The sequence below is a fragment of the Hylobates moloch genome, unplaced genomic scaffold (genome assembly GCF_009828535.3).
Source record: "Hylobates moloch isolate HMO894 unplaced genomic scaffold, HMol_V3 SCAFFOLD_6, whole genome shotgun sequence".
Taxonomy (NCBI): Eukaryota; Metazoa; Chordata; class Mammalia; order Primates; family Hylobatidae; genus Hylobates; species Hylobates moloch.
Genome location: NW_026652281.1, coordinates 70,589,481 through 70,617,205, shown reverse-complemented (window position 1 = coordinate 70,617,205; position 27,725 = coordinate 70,589,481). Strand labels below are relative to the sequence as shown.

The window sequence follows — 27,725 nt, the reverse complement described above, 5'->3', positions numbered from 1 at the left end:
CAATCTCGGCTCACTGCAAGCTCCGCCTCCCGGGTTCACGCCATTCTCCTGCCTCAGCCTCTCCGAGTAGCTGGGACTACAGGCGCCCGCCACCACGCCCGGCTAATTTTTTGTATTTTTAGTAGAGACGGGGTTTCACCGTGGTCTCGATCTCCTGACCTCGTGATCCGCCCGCCTTGGCCTCCCAAAGTGCTGGGATTACAAGCGTGAGCCACCGCGCCTGGCCACAAATGTTTATTGTTTTAAGCCACTAAGTTTTGAGGTAATTTGTTACTGAGTAATAAATTACTAATACACAATTGCTTAAACTCCGTTTTAAATCAAACTGAAACTATGACCTTAGTTTCCCTGTATCTTTAGAATAAATAACGCCCAAGTCTTCTCAATTCTATACATTTGGTAGACTCAGGAAAGTGAGTGTTTGAAGTACCATATAAGCCCTTTACCTTTAATAGTACTCTCCTCGCCCACTGACTCTGAGTCAGACAAGGGCAAGAGCGAGAGAGAAGAACAGAAAATAAAAGGCAGAGCTTCTGGTAATCTTGCCTAGGCTGCTTTTAAAACTGTTGGATTAAAAAAGAGTTGAAAATAACCAATGCAGTTTATATTTCTAGTGGTCCTACCCTGTCTAATCTCTGAATTTTTAATGCCAGTGTTTCATTTTTTATTGCCAAATAGTATTCCACTGTGTGGATATACATTGTGTTTATTCATCAGCTGATGGACATATAGGTTTCCATTTTTGACTATTATGAATAATGTTGCTATGAACAATCATGTACACATTTTTATATGAACTTACATTTTCATATCTCTTGGGGATATACCAAGGAGTAAGACTGCTGGGTCAAATGGTAATTCTGTTTAAACTGTTTTCCAAGGTATTGTATCATTCTAGATCCCACCAGCAATGTATGAAGGTTACAATTGCTCCACATTCTTGCCAACACTTGTCTTTTAGATATTAGCCACTCTAGTATGTAGGAAATAGTATTTCACTGTGGTTTTGACTTGCATTTCTCTAATGACTAATGATGTTGAACCTCTTTTTCATGTGCTTATCTGCCATTTGTTTATCTTCTTTGGAGAAACTTCTTTCTTTCAAATCTTGTCTATTTTTAATTGGAGTATTTGCTTTTTTATTGACTTCTTCATATATTGTAGACACAAGTCCCTTATCAGATACACAATTTGAAAATATTTTCTCCAATTCTGTATGTTGTCTTTTCACTTTGAAGCACAAAAACTTTTCATTCTGATGAGGTCCAATTTATCTTTTTTTGTTGTTGTTGATATGCTTCTGATACCATATTTAAGATACCTAGCCCAAGGTCACAAAGATGTACTCCCATATTTCTTCCAAGATTTTTGTAGTTTCAGCTCTTACATTTGGGTCTTTGACCCATTTTGAGTTGACTTTTGGATATGACATGCGGTAGGGATAAAATTTCATTATTTTGTATGTGGATGTCCAATTGACACAGCATCATTTTTTGAAGAGACTATTCTTTCTCCCATTAAAGGTTCTTGGCGTTCTTGTCAAAAAATCAATTGGCTATGTGAGACTTTACTTCTAGGCCTTTAATTCTGTTCCATTGATCTGCATGTCTATCATTATGCCAATACCACACTGTCTTGACTACTGTAGCTTCATATTAAGTTTTGAAATTGGGAAGTGTGTCTTGGAACTTTGTTTTTCCATTTTAAGATTGTTTCGGCTATTCTGGGTCCCTTGCACTCCCATATGAATTTTAGGATCAGCTTGTAAATTTCTCAAAACAAAACAAAAAAAAACAAGCCAGCTACAATTTTGATAAAGATTGGCTTCAACCTGTAGATCAATGTGGGTAGTGGTGGAATCATAACAATAGTAAATCTGATCCATGCACTCAGGATGTCTTTCCATTTATTTAGATCTTTAATAATTTTCAACAATGTTTTGTAGTTTTTGGTATATAAGTCTCATACTACTTCAAATTTCTTTTAATAGTGATGGGGTATTGCTATGTTGGCCAGGTTAGTCGTGAACTCCTGACCTCAAGCAATCCTCCCACCTTGGCCTTCCAAAGTGCTAGGATTATAGGCATAAGCCACCCCACCCAGACTAAATCTATTTCTGAGTATTTTATTCTTTTGGATGCTGCTGTAAATGGAATTGTTTCTTAATTTTTGGAATGTTCATTGCTAGTGAATAGAAATACAATTGATTTTTGTGTGTTGATATTATATCCTGAAACCTTGCTAAATCCATTTACTAGCCTCAATAGTTTGGTTGTGGACTTAGGATTTTCTATATACACAAGATTATGTCATTTGGGAACAGAGATAGTTTTATTTCTTCCTTTCCAATATGGATGTCATTTATCTTTTTTATTGTCCAACTGCCCTGGCTAGAACCTCCAGTACAATGTTAAACAGATGTGCTGAGAGCAGACATCCTTATCTTGTGCCTGATCTTTGGGGGAAATTATTTGTCTTTCACCATTTTTTAAAATTTTTATTTTATTAGTTTTTTTGAGACAGGGTCTTGCTCTATCGCCCAGGCTAGAGTGCAGTGGCACAAGTACAACTCACTGCAGCCTCGATCTCCTGGACTCAAGCAATCCTTCTACCTCAGCCTCCCAAATAACTGGGATTACAGACATGTGCCACCAGGCCTGGCTAATTTTTCTTCCTTTTTTTTTTTTGTAGAGAAGAAGTTTCACCATGTTGCTCAGGCTGGTCTTGAACTCCTGAGCTCAAGCAATCCACCCACCTTGGTCTCCCAAAGTGCTGGGATTGCAGGCATGAACCACCACACCCAGCCTAGCCTTTCACCATTAATACGAAATTAGCCTTGAGATTTTCACAGAAGCCCTTTATTAGGTTGAGGAAGTTCTCATCTATTCCTAGTTTGCTGAGTATTTTTATCATGAAAGGGTGCTGGAGTTTGTCAAATGCTTTCGCTGTTTCTATTGAGATGATCCTGTGGTTTTTGTCCTTTATTCTTACTATGGTGCATTTCATTGATGAATTTTCAGATGTTAAACTAAGCTCATATTCCAGGGATAAATCTTGCTTGGTCATGGCGTATAATTCTTTTTAGATGTTGCTGAATTTGGTTTGATAATATTTTGTTGAGGATAATATATGTTTTTGTTACTTAACATTTTACCACTAGCATTTTCCTCTTTTAATATTCTTCTGAAATATAAATTTTAGTATATATATCTACCATAATGTATTTTCTTATAAGACATTTAGGGCACTTCCAATCATCCATTTATAAAAATGTATTTGTAGTACACATTTCTGTTCATAAATTTCTGCCCTATTTTCTGATTATTTCCTTTAAAGAGTTTTCTAGAATGATCACTGGATTAATGCCTATAATAATTTATTTAGATTCATTCATAATGCCAAACTACCTTCCGGGAAGATCATATCAATTTATAGTCTCAATATGCAATAAAATGCCAATTTCACTATCTCCTTGCTAACATCAACCCTTATAAAAAATTTTGCTAGTTCAAAAAATAAATGATAGTATTTCTCATATTAGGGATATAAATTTCTTGGATAAACCATCTATTCAAGAACAACTGAACCACTAAACTAAATGAGTGCAATGCTATTTTTTAACAATTTTTATGTGAAACAGGATCACAGCGGGAGAAAAACACAAATATCTAGCTGACTCACATTACAGTAAAACCCCTTTTAAAACTACTTTCACTATATTGGAATAAGATACTTTTTTAGTGACCAGTTCCTATAACCAGTTCATAACACAGTTTACCAAACGGAATTTCCCCCAAATGCATTAAATTTTTTTCTCTTTCTTTGTTCCTTCTTAATGACCTTAGTTTTTCAGAGAGCAAGAATATTTTTAAAGGAATGTAAAAGGCGCATCATTTCAGGTCACATATAGATATTTTAATCAAATCAATACTTTAATGACTTCTTTAAAAATCCACTGCTAAGTTAGATAAAAGTATATATAGTACATGGCATTTTCTTCCCCTGAAACTTGACTAAGTTGATATTTTGAACAGCACAGTGCTATGAGATGGCTACCAGAGATTCTGCCTTTTTGGGAAAAAATGAACTATTCTAACTATTGGCACACAGCAATTCTTTTTACATTAAGAAAAAAAAGAAACAAAAGAGCTCCAATATGGAGATCAGTTATCCTTAAAGTAAATGAGGGAACATCTACTACTACTACTATCTTTTCCAAAACTTGCTTACATTACTAAAAAACAGTGGCACTTTCTCTGAACACTTATTTCTGTAGGAATCACAAGCAACCAAGTCTTATCTATGTTTGTTTCTTTAAAATGTAGCAGAGCTTCTGTCATATCATAAGCCCCAATAAATAATTATTTGTAAAAGGAATAAACCTAACAGTAGCAGCAAATTAGCTATGTAAGATTTTTAGTTTTGAAACTAAGTAACTGACATGTCTTGCTTTTGTGACCTTAGAGAAGGCAGAGGTCACGGGACAAATAACTCTATATTTTAAATTCAAAGTATAAAGAAAACAGACCAGCTACTATTATGGTCATTCTGCAAGTAATATCTCTTCCTCGAATTACCTACAAAAAACATACCGGGTACTACCTTTTTTCCTTATCTTGCTATTGGGATTATCCCTTGCTCTAATTTCAAATTGAAACATTCTAACACTTAATACATGTGCTCTCAAAAATCTGATCTTACACGAAGCAAATGACTACAAGTGTGTGGGAAGAAATAATTCATTAAGACCCACAAAAGTAATTTCGTCTAACTTTTTAAACCATGTCTTCTGAGACAAAAATAGATTGCCATAAAAACTCATATTTACTTAAGATTTTACCTTTACAGTAGACTGGAAGCATGATATTCTCTGAACTTGTCTGGCAGTATCACCATCCCACACCTAAATTTATGTTAAGAAATAATTTCTAAACAGAATTTTAAAATCTTAATTATAACTTTTCTAATTAACAATTAAGCCACAAATGTTAAGCAGTTAGAAAATCTTTAAATCAAACATAAAATACTTAGCGTTTACACCACCACAAAAATGAATTCATATAGTGAGTTATCAACTTAGCAAAGCAGGCTTATGATCTAAAATAAGTTTGAGGTAAATTTTACTATCAAATTATTTGAAAATGACAACATAATGAATGGTCTGAAGTACTGAATCTTTACAAGCACTAAATATTCCAACTGTTTAAAGTTTATTCTCCAGAATAGCCTACCGTAATCTAATAAGCATAAAGTACTTATACCAAAAACTATCATGTCCATTAATATTTACTGAAAGCTCCCTATAATGTGGATAGCATGATTTACTACTGTTATCTTGATTCGAGAAGACACTAACAGTGTATTACTGTTACCTGTATATGTATTTAATATAATCAGAGGGCCTCTCATAAAACATCCAAGTTCAGTTTGACTTAAGAAGCACAGTGATTTTCAAACTTTTACACCATTTCCTATAGTAAGAAATACATTTTACACCATGTCTGAAAACACATTTACATACATGTACTATGTATACAAATGTATATGCATGTATTAAAAATTGAAACCAATTTCAAACTAGTTAACCTTATCATGGCCAATGCCTTTTGTTATATTTTTATTATACAGATGTGCCTTGATTTAAAGTACAGTTATGTCCCATAATAAACCCATTCTAAGTGGAAAATATCCTAAGTCAAAATGCATTTAACACATCTATCGAACATCATAGCTTAGCCTGGCCTAACTTATATGTGCTTAGAACACTTACATAAGCCTATAGTTCAGCAAAAAAAAAGTATCTGGCAACAAAGTACACTGTAGAGTAAGGCTGTTTACCCTTGTGATCTCATAGCTGACCAGGAGCTGCAGCTCCAGGCTGCTGCTGCCCAGCACTAGGAAAGACTATTGTCCCATGTATCACTAGTGTGAGAAAATATCAGACTTCAGAATTCAAAGTACAGTTTCTACTTAATGCACCTCCCTTTCACACCATCATAAAATTGAAAAACTGTAAGTCAAACCACCCTAGGTCGGGGACCATCTATATTCTATGTCATGCTTTAGATGGAGCTAGATTATCATGAGAATTACATTTTATGTACATAACACACTAAACAAACTGCTAGCATATAAAAAATGCTCCCAGTAATTAGGAAATGTTTTCTGGCCTTATATTTACCAGAATTCTAGTAGTATCTCACAGCCTTTTCACTTATTTCACTATTCGCAAGTAGAACATTTAATATTCAGTAACTTGAGCTCTTAAGGCTATCGCTTTAAAAAATTATCTACCTTCAGTATTTAATTAAGGAAGTTAGTTTTTACAGGTTGGGTATCCCTTATCCAAAATGCTTAACACCAGAAGTGTTTCTGATTTGTTTTGGATTTTGGAATATGTGCATATACCTAATGAGCTATCTTGGGGACAGAACCCAAGTCTAAACACAAAATTCATTTATTTTTCATATACACCTTATACATATAGCCTGAAGGTAGTTTTATACAATATTTTTGGTAATTTTGTGCATTAAACAAAATTTTGACTGTAACCTATCACATGATGTCAGGTATAAAATTTTCCACTTGTGGCATCACATCAGTGCTTAAAAGGTCTTGGATTTTGGAGCATTTCAGATTTTGGATTTTCAGATTAGGGATGCTCAAACTGTAGTGAAAACCCAAGCAGAGTAAATTTAGAATTCATCTGGGTAAGAGAGACTGCCAAATAAGCAGCCTAGAATTTTTTTCTAACAACAAAAATCATTTAGCAAAGGAAATGAGTCCATACTATCATTTACAGGTAAAATTCATAGTGACACTGTACCAGCTACTAACTTCTGTATATAATTTTAATCACTGCCTCAAAATACTGTTATAGTGTCTTAGGAGTGATCTAATATCGTATTTTAAATTCTACTTTTGCAAAGATTACACTGATACTGAAAAAGAGAGCTTTATTCCATATTTGCCTCTACAGAGTAGTAATAAAGCAGCTCTGACCTAACCATCTGAGTGAATTTTATGCCTTTGTTTATGTTGTATTGTAATCACACACAAACATACACATAATATGTGTGTGTGTATATATGTATGTATGTATATAGAGTTTATCCCCATTTAAACCTTCTTTGACATTTTTTCAGCTATAAACAATCTGTCTAGAAAGCACTTCAGCTGATGAACCCACTTAAAGCATGTTAAAGTCTATATCTTGGTTCTAAAAGAGCCTAAGAAACACCTATACGTTTAGGCTTACTCCAAAACTTCACCAATGCTTGAAACTGTTTAAACAGAACTTTCAGATAAGTATATACTTTTAAAAATTAATACGACCAGAGACAGTGGCTCATGCCAGTAATCCCAGCACTTTGGGATGCCAAGGCGGGCTGATCACGAAGTCAGGAGTTCCAGGCCAGCCTGGCCAATATGGTGAAACCCTGTCTCTACTAAAAATACAAAAAAATTAGCTGGATGTGGTGGCATGCGCCTGTAGTCCCAGCTACTTGGGTGGCTGAGGCAGAAGAATCACTTGAACCTGGGAGGTGGAGGCTGCAGTGAGCCGAGATTGTGCTACTGCACTCCAGCTTGGGCAACAGTGAGAATCCGTCTCAAAAAAAAAAAAAAAAAAAAAAAATTAATCTGACAACTTCTTTTAAAAAAATAAAAGTAATGAAAGACAACAGTTATCCATAGCATTTGACTCTGGACTTCACCAAGCCAATTCCTCATACAGGGGTATTAAAGGGCTGAGTTGGTTTACAGAAAACATTTTATGAAGTGCAGTGGTTCGGGACTCTGACTCTGCAGTCAGACTTGCCAGTTCTGCCCTACACTGGCTGTGTGCCTTGGGAAAATTACTTAGCCTCTGTATGACTCTATTTTTTCATCTGTAAATAAGAATAATTAAAAATAAGGCCAGGCACAGTGGCTCACGCCTATAATCCCAGCATTTTGGGAGGCCAAGGTGGGTGGATCACCTAAGGTCAGGAGTTCGAGACCAGCCTGACCAACACAGTGAAACCCCATCTCTACTAAAAACACAAAATTACCTGTGTGTGGTGGCACAGGCCTGTAATCCCAGCTAATCGGGAGGCTGAAGCAGGAGAATCGCTTGAACCCAGGAGGCAGAGGTTGCAGTGAGTAAAGATCACGCCATTGCACTCCAGCCTGGGCAATAAGAGCGAAACTCCGTCTCAAAAAAAAAAAAAAAAAATTAAAAATACCTATGTCAAATGGCTAATTTTAAAGATTAAATGAGTTAATATATGGAAAACAATTAGAACAATGCCTGTTACACATAAGCACTTTACTATTGCTATTCCATCTTAACTTTTTACCTGAAAGTATGGGTAAAGAAAGAGTAATTTTACTTTTATAAAATTGTTTTTAATTATTAAATATTAAACACTGAACAAACAGTAATTCACTTTTCTATCAGACTCAGATGCTCAAAAGATTTTTATGGGTTGGGACCATTTGGTTTCTTCTGCTGTACAGTGGGAAAAAAAAAAATGTAAATTATCCTCCAGTCCAACTCATCATTGTTTCCCTAAATTGAAAAGCAAATTGAGATAGTAAAATAAATTATTTTTAAGTCCACATTCTCCCATTTCATCAATTTTATACAACCTGATAGAGTAACTCTGGAAAGAACAGCAATAGTCATGGAGTTTCCATCAATAACAAGCCTTAACCTCCTATTTCCAGTCTAATACTTTTCAGATACCTAATAAACGGTATCTTGTAAGTAACAGAACAAAAATCATTTTTGCTATAACAAGAATATACAGACATGACCCTATCAGCTAAAGACTAATAATGTATGTAGTGGCTCCTTAGGCCACTATAGCTTGTTCATTTCTTCCAGATTAAAGGATACAATAACTGTTCTATCAGCAGAGGCTGTCAAGATGAGTTGATTTTTTTCTTCACAAGATTCCAAGGAAGGAAATGTAATAATAGCTGTTATCTTTTGAGTGTGTCCGTTCAGTTCTAAAAGTTTTTCCCCTGTCTGAAATACCAATAAAAATGTTATTTTTATTAGGTATTAGGTTTCACAATTTAGATAATCATAAATGACAACATTAAGTAGAACTGCCATACAGAAGATACATATACATTCCATTTAAAATTACTTATTCAGAATTTAACTTAAGCAATCACACAGAACCTAAACAAGCGCTGAAGGTATAGCCATAAATAGTTTTATTTTCTAATACAAAATGCTAATTTTTAGTAAATTTTTATAGAAAATGAATATTCTTTTCTATAAATTTAAAAATATAATTGTGTAAATTAAGCATAAAAACATCAGTAACTTAGTTTGCAGGAAAAAATATGGAGTCCTCATTGTCCAAGTATTTGCTATTTAAGTCTCCACAGTTATAAGGTCATAGAAGAAAATAAAAGTCACCATAACAACTGTATGTGTACCTACACACACATAAGTATATATATCCACTCATTTATTAACCACTTAGAAAGTTAGTCTCCACTCCATCATTATTTAACACCAATATCTATTCCTACCCATCCAACATCTTCATCCATCAGTCTCTCACTAATTTACCAAGTAGTAAACATGCAAAAATACAATGTAAATGGCAAATCTTTCCAAGATTGCAAGACTTCATGAATGTGGTGAAAATAATACTAAAGAACTGCTTTTATCACAGGCAAAGCCATTGAAAAATAAAGATCTGACACAGTCAGACTAGATAACAATCCAAAATAAAGGTGAGAGAAAAATACTTCAAAAAAGAATAATTTGAGTAACAAATGATCAGGAAGGGAGGCTCTGAAGAAACTGGTGAAGCCTTAAGTATTTATTAAAAAAAAAAGTCCTTTGTAATATTAAGTCAAACATGAGAAAAATGTTACATTATGCTATTATGCAATGTTGAAAGAAAACTTGTGTGTCTCACAAAAATCAACACAATTCATTTATTCATTTTGGAAGTCAGGGCATAGCTACTGATAACCTAAATTTTGTTAAGATTAAAATTTTGTATTTTTTGAATTTTCATACTTTGGCATTTGTTTCTTAGGAAAAAACTTTTTTTTTTTTTTTTTTGAGACAGTCTTACTGTGTCACCCAGGCTGGAGTGCAGTGGCATGATCTCGGCTCACTGCAACCTCAGTCTCCTGAGTAACTGGGATTACAGGCGTGCGCCACTATGCCCAGCTGATTTCTAGTATTTTTAGTAGAGACGGGGTCTTGCTATGTTGGCCAAGCTGTTCTCAAACTCCTGGCCCCAAGTTATCCGTTTGCCTTGGCCTCCCAAAGTGCTGGGATTACAGGCACAAGCCACCACACCCAGCTGGAAAAAAAATCTTAATTTAAAAAAACTTTCCCTCTTCATTATGAAATACTAGTCCCCACTGTATATGGATTTATCCTAATTAGCTCTTTTCAAATATTAATGTGTCAATTAACAGTGATATGCAAATGTATCCCCAGATAGTATTTATATGAATACATACTCAACTACATCATCATATCTTTATTACACAATCCACACATAATCAATACACACCTGGGCATTCCACACAACTACAATTCCATCATCACCAGCAGATGCAAATCTGGTTAGGGAGAAAGGGTCAAGAAAAAAAAAAAAATCACTGGTGACATTTAATTACTAAGATTAAGAACTATCAAACCTTATTAGTGGTATTTTGACTAATATTAACGAAGATCAAGTTATTTCAGCTAATTTAAGAAACACATTCCAGGTTCTGTACCAGGTATGGAAGATCAAAAGATAAATAAGACATTTGTAAGTTTACAAAGAATAACCCGCTAGAAATGTAAAAATAATCTTTAAAGTCCTTCTTTGCTTTAAAATTCTATGATTTTAAGAAATCCCTGACTTAAGTGAAATGAAACCAAGCTGAGAAGTGCCTTCAGTGACAGGAAGTGATATTCCAGGGGTGGAACTGATTACAATGTTAGATAAATTCATTACTTCTATTATTCTCTCTGTAAATAATTATTATTTAAAGTCAAGATCTCTCCTTTGCTCAGCTCAACTCCTTAGTCTTTCCACATAAATGCTTTGTTCTTGGTTTGGAAGGTTTGAGAATTTTTAGGGTTTTTTTTGTTGTTTTTTAGTGAAGATGCTTGAAATGCACAGGTAAAGTTTGTCTCATGGCACGAAAAAAGAGCTGTGATAGTCTGCTATAGCTTCTCCTTTTTACACCCCATTCACCATATACACAGGGACAATCACCAAATTCTGTAGAGTAGAAGATATTCTGAACACAAACACTATCAAGAGGAATAACCTGTCATACAGGATTATTCATCATCATATTATCCTAAAATTCACCATCTTATTATACTAACCCAACAAAGTAGTATACAATATCACACCGTAAGCATGTCAAATAATTTATTGTTAATGTCATACACAAGTTTGTAAATAATTTTTAATGACTCAGAATCAATTTAAAGTTGTCCCCATAATATTGCTTTCACTCAAATTCAGGGTTTTTTTTTTTTTTTTTTTTTTTCAGTATGAGAGAAAGAAGTGGTGTTAAAAAGAGTCAGCTATGACTGACATATAACTGGCCCCTTATAATTAACAGATGCTATGTGAGCATCTGTTCTAATGGATTTTTATCCCTTTATGAGATAACAAAATCCCACTACTTCAGTCATGAAATACTTTCCTTAACACTCCAAATTGAGTTTCATGTTCAAATTTCTTATCTTCAGTTTCAAAGTTCAGTGCCTTCACTGGCTCAGACAACTCCAATACAGTTCTTATTTCAAAACCCTTTGAGTACATCTACTACTGGTAGAACTAAGATTATTCAGGAGATATGAAATTGATCAATTACAGTCTGACAGTCTTAATAATTTTTAAATACAGAACTACCTACCTTTTTAATGGAAAGGACCTTTTAAATTTAGTAACTAGCTAAAAATCAGAGTTATTTTTAAATCCACGCCTATCATTTATTCTAATTTTAAAATGTAACATATAAAAGATCTGGAGATTAAAAAGAAAATGATCATTTTTAAAATAAAAATAGATTTCCTATGCTTAATTATCTACATTTTCTCAATCAGATCAGTAAATAGTACCTTGAATATCAAAAATAGTTGCTGGAAATAAATCTTTAGCAGCTTATGTTTCTGGGCCTATTGATTTCTTTTTATTTGTATAGTGATGGTGGGGAGGGCAGGACTCAAGGTCTTAAGCGTTCTTTGGTATAAAACATCAATTTCTATTGATTCTTTAAACTCTTAAAATTGCATTTAAAGACAGCAAGTTTAAAATACATACTTTTTTTCTAACCCTAATTTTTAACTTCTTATGACTGTTTTGTTTGACTTTCACGAGTTCACAATGAGAGATGACTGAGAACAGCTGAGAGTTTAGAAATGGGATATAGAGCATTTAACCTCAAACTTTAATTCAATCAGTAGGGAACAAAAGTTAACTCTAAATAAGGCTCAACAGTAATGCCTGAAATCACAGTCAATTTTTTATTGCTCCAAGGTCAGTTACCTGGTTGGTAGATTATTCAGGCCTTCTATTCTTATATATATTCTACTGCTACCATTTTTTTTTTTTTTTTGCCATTTCAGTATTTATTATTACCTCCCCTAAAGAGGAAACATTAAGCTTTAAAATACAAACCAGTATAACTTTGATACATATTAGTACCTGTCATAAAAAAACTAATAAAGGGTTGAGATATCATTCACAAATTACAATTATCCAACCTATTATGATGGATAACAAAAAATCAGCTATACTTTATCAGTTTATCTTAAACTAAATCCTAGACAGTCAAGCATACACTTCAACCATCTCCAAATGAGAAATGGAAATACAACCCAAGAATTCCTAATTGTAAGGAATTCCTAACTGCTGAAAAGAAGTAATGAACTATAAAATAAAAAAGGGATTAAAATGTCAGTAAGGTTTAAGCTATTCTATCCAATGGAAGAATAGTAATATTGCCAGATGACATTTTACATACTAATTTTTAAAAACACTCTAAAGTAATAGAAAGCAAAAACTTAAGCCTAAAGATAAGATATTGAGAGAAACGTTTCTTTACCGATTAGCAAAAAATGTATTCAGTGTGATTCCGTGCTAGGAGTTAGGGAAATGTCAAGACACCTTACCTGTGGTTCTTGCTTTGAGATCTTAAAACTTAATGATTGTTTAGAAATGTACCGTATTTCATCAAATCTAAGACATCAATTGTAAGACACTCTTATTTTATTTACCATTAAGGAAAACATACTGCCAATTACAATTGAAAGACACAATTATATGATGTGTCCACATTTTAGAGATGTCAAAATAGAAAAAAATATGCTTCTTAGAATCATGAACTCTAAAAATTACCATATTTATTGATCTTTATCTTTATAACATGGCACTTGCCAGTCTAATGAATCTCTGATTATCTCTGGCAGGTTTTAAGTGCTAAAGAAATGCTTGTTGAATGAATAAATGAATGCACAAGCAAACATTTAAGTGTTCAAGGGCTCTGCGAAATAGATTCATTAATGATCGTAATGTAACCTCATATTTTCCTTTTATCATAATTAATGTAAATATACTACCACAAAAAATAGAAACTTAAAAATTTAAAACCCAGACTCCCTACCACACAAAAAATAAATTTCTATATTTTTTCATATTCCTGTCCAATTCTTATCCATATACTTCAGGGTTTTTTTTTGTTTTTTTTTTAACTTAAAACCAAGTCCAAGATCACACCACTGCACTCCAGCCTGGACAACAGAGCAAGACTCCATCTCAAAAAAAACACAAAAAACAAAAAAACAAAAAAAACCCAAGTCGTTAAAAATACTCCTTGAGACTACACAATTAAATGACTAAGCAAAAATTATATTCATGAAAAACAAGTTCAACAAGGTGAAACATGGTTTAACAAAGACCTATGGCAGACCTCCTAGAATGTTCTATCCTCTCATCCCCTAATTACGAGAACTAAATTTATTATGATAATCCATAAGTCACTTGGTCATTCAATACTTACTAAGCACTAACTACATAGATGCTTAAACTTGAGAATAAAGATCAAGAGATTGTTCTTGCCATTCAAGAACTCACAGTCTGACATTACTATGTGATGCTACAGGGTCCAGATCATGAGTCCTTAGAGAATTCTCACAACCATCTTAATGTATAAAAATAATTCCCTCTAAACACCTTCTCTTTGAACATCTCTGAGAAAGAATTCTCTCGTTCCTTCCAACAGTGGGCTGAAACTACAGCAAAGCTTAATAAAGATTTGTAAAAAATAAATTGTTTTCACAATAATTCTTATGTCCAATAGCTAAATGCTCATTTAATAGTTCTCACTTATGTGAAGCCCTTTCAACTAAGTGAAGGTCCTAAAAATTCAAATGTTACCTTAAAGGACATAAAAAGTATAGTCCATACACCTAAACCATAAATCTTCCTGTATTCAATGTCTACATAAGGCACTGAAAAAATAAAAATATTAATACGACATTATTATGGCAGTACAGGCGCCCCAGTGGTTAACTTTCCACCTAACCTGCAAGTACTTTCTAATGCATGATAAAACTAAAATACTATACGGTTTCCATGATCATCTCATCATTTTTTTTTTACAGTAAGACGCAGGATCTAAATAAGGTCTATACAGCACAATTGCTTGATATATCTCTAAAGTCTCTTTTATTCTATGGTTTTGTTCTCCATCTTTTTTTCCTTGCAATCTTTTTGTTGAAAAAAGTTGTCTCTCTTCAACCCAAATGTCTATCAATGATAGACTGGATTAAGAAAATGTGGCACATATACACCATGGAATACTATGCAGCCATAAAAAGGGATGAGTTCACGTCCTTTGCAGGGACATGGATGAAACTGGAAACCATCATTCTCAGCAAACTATCGCCAAAGACAAAAAAACAAACACCACATGTTCTCACTCATAGGTGGGAACTGAACAATGAGAACAGTTGGACACAGGAAGGGGAACATCACACACCGGGGCCTGTCATGGGGTGGCGGGTGGGGGGAGGGATAGCACTAGGAGATATACCTAATGTAAATGACGAGTTAATGGGTGCAGCACACCAACATGGCACATGGATACATATGTAACAAACCTGCACGTTGTGCACATGTACCCTACTTGTCTCTCTTGGAGAATTCTCACAGCCCAGATTTTGCTGACTACTTTCCTGTGTTGTCATCTAACATGCACCTCTGCACTCTGTATTTTTAGTAAACTGATAGTTAAATCTACAGACGTAATCCGATTCAAACCTGACTCTTTGGTAAGACCAATTCATAAGCAGTTTGTATACTCCATTAGGAAACAAATTTCTGGCAGTCATTTTTGTGTGTGTGTGATGTTAACACCCATCAATAATCACTGTCTGAAGTCATTATTACATTTACAATAAAAAAACATTGAAAAAATGCTGCTAAGGGTATCAGTTATGGAAGATCAAATAAATGAAATGAAGTGAGAAGAGAAATTTAGAGAAAAAAGAAAAGAAACGAACAAAGCCTCCAAGAAATACAGGACTATGTGAAAAGACCAAATCTACATCTGATTGGTGTACCTGAAAGTGACAGGGAGAATGGAACCAAGTTGGAAAGCACTCTGCAGCATATTATACAGGAGAATTTCCCCAATCTAGCAAGGCAGGCCAACATTCAAATTCAGGAAATACAGAGAATGCCACAAAGATACTCCTCGAGAAGAGCAACTCCAAGACACATAATTGTCAGATTCACCAAAGTTGAAATGAAGGAAAAAATGTTAAGGGCAGCCAGAGAGAAAGGTCGGGTTACCCACAAAGAGAAGCCCATCAGACTAACAGCTGATCTCTCGGCAGAAACTCTACAAGCCAGAAGAGAGTGGGGGCTGATATTCAACATTCTTAAAGAATTTTCAACCCAGAATTTCATATCCAGCCAAACTAAGCTTCATAAGTGAAGGAGAAATAAAATACTTTACAGACAAGCAAATGCTGAGACATTTTGTCACCACCAGGCCTGCCCTAAAAGAGCTCCTGAAGGAAGCACTAAACAAGGAAAGGAACAACCGATACCAGCCACTGCAAAAACATGCCAAATTGTAAAGACCATCAAGGCTAGGAAGAAACTGCATCAACTAATGAGCAAAATAACCAGCTAACATCATAATGTCAGGATCAAATTCACACATAACAATACTAACCTTAAATGTAAATGGGCTAAATGCTCCAATTAAAAGGCACAGACTGGCAAATTGGATAAAGAGTCAAGACCCATCAGTGTGCTGTATTCAGGAAACCCATCTCACGTGCAGACACACATAGGCTCAAAATAAAGGGATGGAGGAAGATCTACCAAGCAAATGGAAAACAAAAAAAGGCAGGGGTTGCAATCCTAGTCTCTGATAAAATAGACTTTAAACCAACAAAGATCAAAAGAGACAAGGCCATTACATAATGGTAAAGGGATCAATTCACAAGAAGAGCTAACTATCCTAAATATATATGCACCCAATACAGGAGCAACCAGATTCATAAAGCAAGTCCTTAGAGACCTAGAAAGAGACTTAGACTCCCACACAATAATAATGAGAGACATTCTTTTTTTTTTTTTTGAGACAGAGTCTCGCTCTGTCGCCCAGGCTGGAGTGCAGTGGCGCAATCTCAGCTTACTGCAAGCTCCGCCTCCCAGGTTCACGCCATTCAATAATGAGAGACTTTAACACCCTACTGTCAACATTAGAGTGATCAACGAGACAGAAAGTTAACAAGGGTATCCAGATATTGAACTCAGCTCTGCGCCAAGTGGACCTAATAGACATCTACAGAACTCTCCACCCCCAAATCAACAGAATATACATTCTTCTCAGCACCACATTGCACTTATTCCAAAATTGACCACATAGTTGGAAGTAAAGCACTCCTCAGCAAATGTAAAAGAACAGAAATTATAACAAACTGTCTCTCAGACCACAGTGCAATCAAACTAGAACTCAGGATTAAGAAACTCACTCAAAACTGCTCAACTACATGGAAACTGAACAACCTGCTCCTGAATGACTACTGGGTACATAACGAAATGAAGGCAGAAATAAAGATGTTCTTTGAAACCAACAAGAACAAAGACACAACATACCAGAATCTCTGGGACACATTCAAAGCAGTGTGTAGAGGGAAATTTATAGCACTAAATGCCCACAAGAGAAAGCAGGAAAGATCCAAAATTGACACCCTAACATCACAATTAAAAGAACTAGAGAAGCAAGAGCAAACACATTCAAAAGCTAGTAGAAGGCAAGAAATAACTAAGATCAGAGCAGAACTGAAGGAAATAGAGACACAAAAAACCCTTCAAAAAATCAACGAATCCAGCAGCTGGTTTTTTGAAAAGATCAACAAAAGTGATGGACCGCTAGCGAGACTAATAAAGAAGAAAAGAGAGAAGAATCAAACAGATGCAATAAAAAATGATAAAGGGGATATCACCACCGATCCCACAGAAATACAAACTACCATCAGAATACTATAAACACCTCTACGCAAATAAACTAGAAAATCTAGAAGAAATGGATAAATTCCTCGACACATACACCCTCCCAAGACTAAACCAGGAAGAATTTGAAACTCTGAATAGACCAATAACAGGCTCTGAAATTGACGTAATAATTAATAGCTTACCAACCAAAAAAAGTCCAGGACCTGATGGATTCACAGCCAAATTCTACCAGAGGTACAAGGAGGAGCTGGTACCATTCCTTCTGAAACTATTCCAATCAATAGAAAAAGAGGGAATCCTCCCTAACTCATTTTATGAGGCCAGCATCATCCTGATACCAAAGCCTGGCAGAGGCACAACAAAAAAAGAGAATTTTAGACCAATATCCCTGATGAACATCAATGCCAAAATCCTCAATAAAACACTGGCAAACCGAATCCAGCAGCACATCAAAAAGCTTATCCACCATGATCAAGTGGGCTTCATCCCTGGGATGCAAGGCTGGTTCAACATACGCAAATCAATAAACATAATCCAGCATATAAACAGAATCAATGACAAAAACCATATGATTATCTCAACAGATGCAGAAAAGGTCTTTGACAAAATTCAACAACGCTTCATGCTAAAAACTCTAAATAAATTAGGTATTGATGGGACATATCTCAAAATAATAAGAGCACTCTATGACAAACCCACAGCCAATATCATACTGAATGGGCAAAAACTGGAAGCATTCCCTTTGAAAACTGGCACAAGACAGGGATGCCCTTTCTCACCACTCCTACTCAACAGTGTTGGAAGTTCTGGCCAGGGCAATCAGGCAGGAGAAGGAAATAAAGGGTATTCAATTAGGAAAAGAGGAAGTCAAATTGTCCCTGTTTGCAGATGACATGATTGTATATCTAGAAAACCCCACTGTCTCAGCCCAAAACCTCCTTAAGCTGATAGGCAACTTCAGCAAAGTCTCAGGATACAAAATCAATGTGCAAAAATCACAAGCATTCTTATACACCAATCACAGACAAACAGAGAGCCAAATCATGAGTGAACTTCCATTCACAATTGCTTCAAAGAGAATAAATTACCTAGGAATCCAACTTATAAGGGATATGAAGGACCTCTTCAAGGAGAACTACAAACCACTGCTCAATGAAATAAGAGGATACAAACAAATGGAAGAACATTCCATGCTCATGGGTTGGAAGAATCAATATCGTGAAAATGGCCATAGTGCCCAAGGTAATTTATAGATTCAATGCCATCCCCATCAAGCTACCAATGACTTTCTTCACAGAATTGGAAAAAACTACTTTAAAGTTTATACGGAATCAAAAAAGAGCACGCATTGCCAAGACAATCCAAAGCCAAAAGAACAAAGCTGGAGGTATCAGGCTACCTGACTTCAAACTATACTACAAGGCTACAGTAACCAAAACAGCATGGTACTGGTACCAAAACAGAGATATAGACCAATGGAATAGAACAGAGCCCTCAGAAATAATGTCACATATCTACAACCATCTAATCTTTGACAAACCTGACAAAAACAAGAAATGGGGAAAGGATTCCCTATTTAATAAATGGTGCTGGGAAAACTGGCTAGCCATATGTAGAAAGCTGAAACTGGATCCCTTCCTTACACCTTATACAAAAATTAATTCAAAATGGATTAAACACTTAAATGTTAGACCTAAAACCATAAAAACCCTAGAAGAAAACCTAGGCAATACCATTCAGGGGATAGGCAAGGCAGGACATAGGCAAGGCAGGACATAGGCAAGGACTTCATGACTACAACACCAAAAGCAATGGCAACAAAAGCCAAAATTGACAAATGGGATCTCATTAAACTAAAGAGCTTCTGCACAGCAAAAGAAACTACCATCAGAGTGAACAGGCAACCTACAGAATGGGTGAAAATTTTTGCAACCTACTCATCTGACAAAGGGCTAATACCCAGAATCTGCAATGAACTCCAACAAATTTACAAGAAAAAAACAAACAACCCTATCAACAAGTGGGCGAAGGATATGAACAGACTCTTCTCAGAAAAAGACATTTATGCAGCCAAAAGACACATGAAAAAATGCTCATCATCACTGGCCATCAGAGAAATGCATATCAAAACCACAATGAGATACTATCTCACACTGGTTAGAATGGCGATCATTAAAAAGTCAGGAAACAACAGGTGCTGGAGAGGATGTGGAGAAATAGGAACACTTTTACACTGTTGGTGGGACTACAAACTAGTTCAACCATTATGGGAGTTGGTGTGGCGATTCCTCAGGGATCTAGAACTAGAAATACCATCTGACCCAGCAATCCCCTTACTGGGTATATACCCAAAGGATTATAAATCATGCTGCTATAAAGACACATGCACACGTATGTTTATTGTGGCCCTATTCACAATAGCAAAGACTTGGAACCAACCCAACTGTCCAACAATGATAGACTGGATTAAGAAAATGTGGCACATATACACCATGGAATACTATGCAGCCATAAAAAATGATGAGTTCATGTCCTTTGTAGGGACATGGATGAAGCTGGAAACCGTCATTCTCAGCGAACTATCGCAAGGACAAAAAACCAAACACAGCACGTTCTCACTCATAGGTGGGAATTGAACAATGAGAACACATGGACACAGGAAGGGGAACATCACACATTGGGGCCTGTTGTGGGGTGGGGGGAGTGGGGAGGGACAGCATTTGGAGATATAACTAATGTTAAATGATGAGTTACTGGGTGCAGCACACCAACATGGCACATGTATACATATGTAACTAACCTGCACGTTGTGCACATGTACCCTAAAACTTAAAGTATAACAAAAAAAATCACAATTTTCATTTAAAGTATATGTTTGTATGCTAGAAGTACTTGAAGAAAATTAGAGAAGCATCCAGATAGAGACTTGTAAAGCAGTTGAAGGAAACTTCAAAGCATTTTCAGGAGCCATAGATGCTGATGCAACTAACTCCTTAATTAGATCTTCTTCAACATTAATTTCTTTTCCTTAAAAAAGAATGTATTATATTAACACAACTCTAACATCTAAAAGTCTAAGGTCCTTTTTTAGCTCACAAATAAAGATTTCATAGTTCCCATGGTTATTTGCAAAGGTAAAACATTTGGTAAGTTCTTCCCTCCCCAAATCACAGATAGAAAGCTAAAGTACACATCAAGATTACAGTATTAGAATACCAAAAAAATCTCTGTGACTTCTATTAGGTGAACCTCCATTCCCCTGCACTCAAGTTGCCATGGAGGACTCCTACTACTAGGGAAACATTCTTGGTCTCTCTCTGCCCCACTTGCTTGAGACAATGAATTAGGCATGCTCAGTTCAGACCCTTGTGGGTTTTCTGGGTTTTTTTTTTTTTTTTGAGATGAAGTCTCGCCCTGTTGCCCAGGCTGGAGTGCAACGGCAGGATCTCAGCTCACTGCAACTTCTACCTCTCGGGTTCTAACGATTCTCCTGCCTCAGCCTCCCGAGTAGCTGGGATTACAGGCACCCACCACCACGCATGGCTGATTTTTGTATGTTTAGTAGAGATGGAGTTTCACCATGTTGGGCAGGCTGGTCTCAAACTCCTTACCTTGTGATCCACCCGCCTTGGCCTCCCAAAGTTCTGGGATTACAGGCATGAGCCATTGTACCCGGCCCCCTGTGGGTTTTCTGAAGATTCATCTGTTCACAGAGAGGGAACATACTGGTCTACTCTTATTTTTGAGGTAAGCCTGTATCTGAATGGGAGGCTGGCAACTGTTCAGTTGCCCCAGGGATTCATTGAAAAAGTCTACCTGACTCAGGGTGAAGTGTAAGGAAATCCACTGTGGGTATATATTAAAGCCACATCCTGGCCAGGTGTGGTGGCTCACACTTGTAATCCCAGCACTTTGGGAGGCCGAGGCAGGTGGACCACAAGGTCAGGAGTTCGAGACCAGCCTGGCCAATATGGTGAAACCCCAACTCTATTAAAAATACAAAAATTAGCTCAGTGTGGTGGCACATGCCTGTAGTCCCAGCTACTCGGGAGGCTGAGGGAGAAGAATCGCCTGAACTCGGGAAGCGGTGGTTGCAGTGAACCGAGGTCACACCACTACACTCCAGCCTGGGCGACAGAGCGAGACTCCGTCTCAAAAAAAAAAAAAAAAAAAGCCATATCTTGTAATCCAGCTTTGTATCGGTTATTACTTTATGAAGCTGATATGTTCATGTTCATCTGTATGATTCCTACATCTATTCTCAATAAATTCTGTTCTCAAAGAGAAACAAGGGTGGTTCTCCACTGAACACTCAGAACACTAGTAATATCTAAGAAAACATTTTATTTCATACAGAGGCATAAATACCTTTTAAATTGGCATTTTTATTTCCTCTATTTCAAATACAGATAGTTAACTTTTCGTTATGGAGAATTTAAATATATACAAAAGTGGAGAGAAGGGCATAATAAAAAGCCACATGTACTCATTGCCTGTCTCTAGTAATTATCAACTTATGGCCACTAGTGTCTTATCTGCACCCAGTCCAATCCCTCTGTAAATTATTTTGAAGCAAATCCTAGTCACTGTATTTCATTTTGTCAGTGTTTCAGAATGCATCTCTAAGGACTCTTTGACATCACACCTAAGTTAACATTTACTTCCTTAATGTCATCAAATACCCAGTCAATGATCAAATTTACCTGATCATAATTTTTTTAACAGAAGGATCCAAATAAGGCTTCTATAGTACACTTGGTTGATATATCTCTAATATCTCTTTTATTCTAATGATTTTTTTTCTCCATCTGTTTTTCCTTGCAATTTATTTGTTGAAAAAAAAAAGTCACCTGTCTCGTCGAGTTCTCACAGTCTGGATTTTTTTCCTGTGCTGTTATCCAACATGCACCTCTGTCCTGTATTTTTTGTTAATTGATAATTAAATCTAGAGACTAAATAAGATCCAAATCTGACTTTTTGGTAAGACCACCCCACAGGCAGATTGTATACTCCATTAGGAAATATAATTTCTGGCTATCTTGTGTGTGTATGTGTATATGTTATGATTTAGGCCATCTAAATTCATTATTTCATTTGAAGGGGTTCAGAGCACATAACCCCAAACTATGCCACTCTGACATAATGATTATTTTCAGCTTAAGGCAACTGAAAAAATGCAGGCACAGAACTAAGCTCTGTCTTCCCCACATCTACCTGAAAAAAAAAAAAAAACACACATCACCCTTGGGAAAGTGCCCCTGCAACCTCCACCCCCCTTCCCATACCAGAAGGGGGATGACAACCTTTATCACAGATGAGATGGCACCAAGAGTTTACACAAACCAACCTCACTAATGACCCCTTCTCTACCATCAGTTTCCATCATGTATTTGCCTTCTCAGAATTTGCCACGCCAAGAAACTCAAAGTCGATTTCCTTTGTCTTGTCACTCAACAAATTTCTTGTTCTACTAAGATGCTATATAAGCCGAAGTTTTATTTTTCTTTTTTGAGACAGGGTCTTACTCGGTCATCCAGGCTACAGTCAGTGGCCCCGATCACAGCTCACTGCAGCCTCAACCTCCTGAGCTAAGGTGATCCTCCCACCTCAGCCTCCCAAGTAGCTTGGACCACAGGTGTGCACCACCACACCCAGCTAACTTGTATTTTTTAATAGAGACATGGTTTTGCCATGTTGCCCACGCTAGCCTCAAACTCCTGAGCTCAAGGAATCCTCCCATCTCGGCCTCCCAAAGTGTTAGGATTACAGGGCTGAGTCACCGTGCCCAGCCTAAGCCCAAGTTTTAACCACCCCTATGAGTTACTTGAGCACGTGTGTGTGTGTGTGTGTGTGTGTGTGTGTGTGTGTGTGTGTATGCAACGTATGCATTGATACGCTTCTTTTTCTCTCATTAACCTGTCTTTTGTATGTCTAAGTTGTAGAGCCCTGGTCAATGAACCTAAGATAGGTAGAAGAAAAGTGTTTTCCTCCTCTACACATTAGAGGTTGCCAAATTACAATATTCTAATTCTATCATTCTTCCTAGCTTGAATTCTTCACAGAAATTTCTTCTCATCAATTACGACTGATCCCAAGACACAGTTTACATAAGAAAGGCAGATTTTGACTCTGCCCCTTTATTTATCAATTTTCAAAATAATGAGTTAGTTCCCCAGCATTCTCCAAAGGTGAGTTCTCTAAGTATGATTATGAACACATGGATTTAAACATATGTGATATGTTGCAATTCATTGCAGTTACTTCCCGTATCTATGCTCAAGTTGCCAAATGGATTTTTAAAGCTATATTTTAAAGATGTTCAAGAAAATAATTTTCAAATGCCTACAGTAAGGGTATTTTGTAGTTGAGAGAGACTGATTTTATCTAGAAATTATAGAGTTTTACTGCTAAGATGACAAATTTGAAAGTGAAATACTGTTAGACACTTGCTGTCCTTATCCTAAAATTTGATTCTATGCTACTGCATGAAGCAGCAATTACCTTTTCACTCACTCCTGTCATCCTCCCAAACCTTGCAACATCTTATCCAACTAAACAAAATTCAGCTACAGCTCCAAAACACAAGCCGAAAGGACAAAATTATTAGAAATAAGGAGAAAAGCAGCAAGGGTGGCACGCGCATCTGTGTGATGACACTGCCGTAATTCCCTACTTGATTCAGGGCACGATCCAAAACAACAGAAATTCAATCAACACATTCACCACACACAGTGGATTAGGGGGTTTTAGAAATACAAAAGTTATTTGGTTAACAGATTTTAGTAAAATTTACTATAATAAAGTTGTCTAAAGTCAACTCACACTGGATATAAGTGCTTTAAAAAAAATGCCAGATATGGAGTCTGTTATTAATATTGTAGCTGTTGGAATTTGCGATAAAAAGGATTCTGCTTATACCCTTTTTTCCAGGCATAAGTACGTTAATAGCTCTAAAAATATTAACTTTTTCAAGCCATCAAATAACTATTAACCAATGGCATACTTACAGTTTCTTAAAAAGCTGCCCAAAGACATAGCCAATGAGTATGTTCATGCAAGTTAAAAATAAAATAGACCAACTTACAACTATGGAAGTGTGGCAGATGCCAATACCTGCCTTCCAGACCCCCTTTCAAGACAGGACTCACTGCTCAGCTCTGAGGAATATAGTTATCTGACTGCCTCCAGCTGTTGACTTCAGGATCCATTTCCGCTTTCAAGCCAAAGTTATACTAGCTCAATCGGCTCCTAGTCACTGGGATTTAAGCAAGATAGTAGAAGCCAGGTGCATGTTCTCCATGAAGGACCCTCAGCAAATAACTAAGCAAGGCAATTGTACAAAGCCCTAGCTATTTACATCCAGCAGAGAGCTCTTAAAAAGCAGCCTTTCCTCCAGTGGTCCCCATTGGGCTGGCAGAAACTTTGTCACATCTGCATCAGAGTCTGAGACAGCTCCCCTTATCCAATTTTGCTTCCTCCTTTCTCCTTTCATTGGCTTTCTCTCTTATAAACCTATTGCATGCTTAACCCCATTTTAGTGTCTCTTTCTCAGGGAACCCAGGTACTAGAAGGATCTATACTATCTGTTTCCCAGGGAACCCAGATCCTAGGATCTAAGCTATACTGATTTCCATTCTCTGAAGGTTAGTGTATAAGAAAGAATATGTTTAGCTTGAGAATATTTCCTTAAAAATGAGCATATTGTTCATTTTTAGTGGATTATCAAGCTATATTGAGTTTACTTTCTTGTGAATGTACAGCTTCACCAACCATCCTAGAGGCACATTTTGTTCTCCAGTCTGGCACTTCATCATGGGTCATCTGATTCTTTTCCAGTCATGATCACCATCCTACATAACCTTGTCTGTTTCCTGAAGGAGCAAGGAATGGTCAAATGAGCAACGGAGAAAACTCTTCTTAAAATGTGTTATGAACTCAGTTTAGTTTAATGTGTCAAACGCTAGAGTATTACATGCAATTTTAGCACAGTCCATTTTTTGGAAGACTCTTGCTGAGGCTTAGCCTTCTTTAGTGATCTCCCAATCAATATGACCCTCACTTCATGTTCAAAAAATACTAAAGAAGAAAAGAAAAGGCAGCTGTCTGTTAGGTTACACAGGATTTATTGGGTATCTTCAAAAACCAATCTGAGAAAATTTTCCACTCACTGATTTTAGCTGAGCCACTGAGAATACAAGAAAATCCTTCTGCAAAATTTTCAATAAAATGATATTATCTGAAGACTTGAAGCGTGAAACCTGGATTATAACAGCTGACCAAAAAAACCCAGAGTGTAATGTCTTCAAAAACTAAGAAACAAAAAAGTACAATGATATAAAATTTTAAAACTGGAAAGGTATTTCTCTAATTTGACAATGCATAATGTACATATGCAATGGTAAAGATAATTCTAAACTATTAGGAGTAAAAACATTCGGTTCTTAATTCTGTTCATAATATGTTTATACTTTGTAGATTTTCCTGTGTTCTTCTTACCAAGAATGACTCTTCCAGTTTTTTTTTTTTTAGTACACTACAGAATTAAATTTTTAAAAACAACATACAGACTGAAAGTTCTACAGGTCAGCAAATGACCGAAAAACTTCACAGTTGATTATATGTAAATCTGATGACTTTTCAAACAATTAAATGTGAATCATGAAGTCATATCATCACTGTATTACAAAAGCCAAAAAAAGGCTTCTTCATCTATCTTAGATTCACTGTGGTAGACCACACACTGGCCACAAATTATTCCCCCTCCCAGTATTGCCACCACCATTAGCAATGGGACTTAGTTACTTCTACCATGAGAGGTCAAGTTTATTTATCCACTCACTGAATTTGTGCCAGCTCCTAACTTGCTTTGGCTGATGAAACAGCAGCAAACATGAGGCAAGCTGAGACTTGAAAAGTGTCTTACTTTGGGGCTTGCCCTTCTGCTGCTATTAGAACTCCATGATCATTAGGTGAACAAGCACCTGAAAAACCACATGGAGGGAGACCACAGTCATTTCAGCTGAAAGTCTCAGCTGAAATGAACCAGCCAGCCCCCGCCAATCTACCAGCTGACAGAGGCATAAGTGAACCTGGCCAAGATCAGTTGCTCCTGGTGCAAAGACAGACTCACCCAGCTGAGCCTAGCCCGAATTGCCATCCTGCAGAATAATGAGCTAAATAGATGGGGTTGTGTTAAGCCACTAAGTTTGGCGTGACAGCTGACAGAGCAATAGGTAACTAACATACTCACATATGGCTTTTTGCTCTTTACAGAATATTTACTCTATCATTAAACAACTAAAGTATATGTGACCACCACTGTGGGGAAAATAGAACCAAATATATGTCAGCATTTGTACACTAACCATTATTCTATAGGCTGGCCTCTTCTACAGAGTCGTCTTCTAACTATGGGATAGGAATAGCCAAGAGGATATTTCACAGAGGAAAGACAGCAATGAACATGATCTCTTAACAATTTATTCAAACATTTAAAGTCCACAGCCTGATCACATACTGTGTATTCATTATTTAACTTTCCCAGACAAAATAACTTTAGGATTCCTTAACACCCAAGTATTAGTGATTATAAGAAATTATCAGATTTTCTTTAATCTAACAACTTACTAGGGTAAAGTATAGCACAAGAAAACTTTAGCTGTCCAAAATCTTACTTTTCCAGAAATAATTAGTTCCCCTCAAAAATGATCACTTTAATAAATGGAGTGTCTCTCAGGACATAGCAACAAGTAATATTGCAAAAAAAAAGGCTGTAGATGATTGTTTAACATGCCATGATTTGGTTGACTTGCATCACAACAGGAAAACAGTGATGACAGGCCAGTAATATATATGAGACAAATCTTTTCAAGCAGAAGTTAAAAAGCACAGTACTATTTAATAACTTTGCTGGACTTTGTCTCTGGTTCCTATGATCTCTAAACCCTTGGAATTTTCCAAGTGGTAAGAATGTCTTCATTATTCATGGTGGGTCCCTTGGACCACACCTAAGTTTATACTAACGGAACAACTCACAGTGGGCCCTGAGATAACATCAAGAAGGGGCTGGCCAAGCTGGAAAAATGAACCACATGATTTAAAGGTTTGGGCTTTGTGCTACCAGTCACAGTGGGGCCCGGGTGGGGACTGAAAATTGAGTTCAATTATGTGACCAATGATTCAAACAATCATGCCTACTAATGAAAGCTCTGGACA

At 36.3% G+C, this 27,725-nt stretch overlaps 1 protein-coding gene across 7 annotated transcripts in view; it reads right to left on the bottom strand.

Annotated features, from left to right (window-relative positions):
- The window catches only part of WDR41 (WD repeat domain 41), a 185,396-nt gene that overhangs the window by 23,690 nt on the left and 133,981 nt on the right, over nt 1-27,725 (bottom strand). For all 7 annotated transcript variants that reach the window (XR_009214138.1, XR_009214139.1, XM_058440779.1 and 4 more), the window contains exons 3-5: nt 10,539-10,587; nt 8,882-9,013; nt 4,841-4,903 (exon numbers count right to left, since the gene is read on the bottom strand). Coding sequence is in view for 5 of the 7 variants with exons in the window: in XM_058440779.1 (XP_058296762.1) it covers nt 4,841-4,903; nt 8,882-9,013; nt 10,539-10,587 (244 nt within the window). In the remaining 2 variants the exon portion in view is untranslated. The remainder of the gene's footprint in view (nt 1-4,840; nt 4,904-8,881; nt 9,014-10,538; nt 10,588-27,725) is intronic.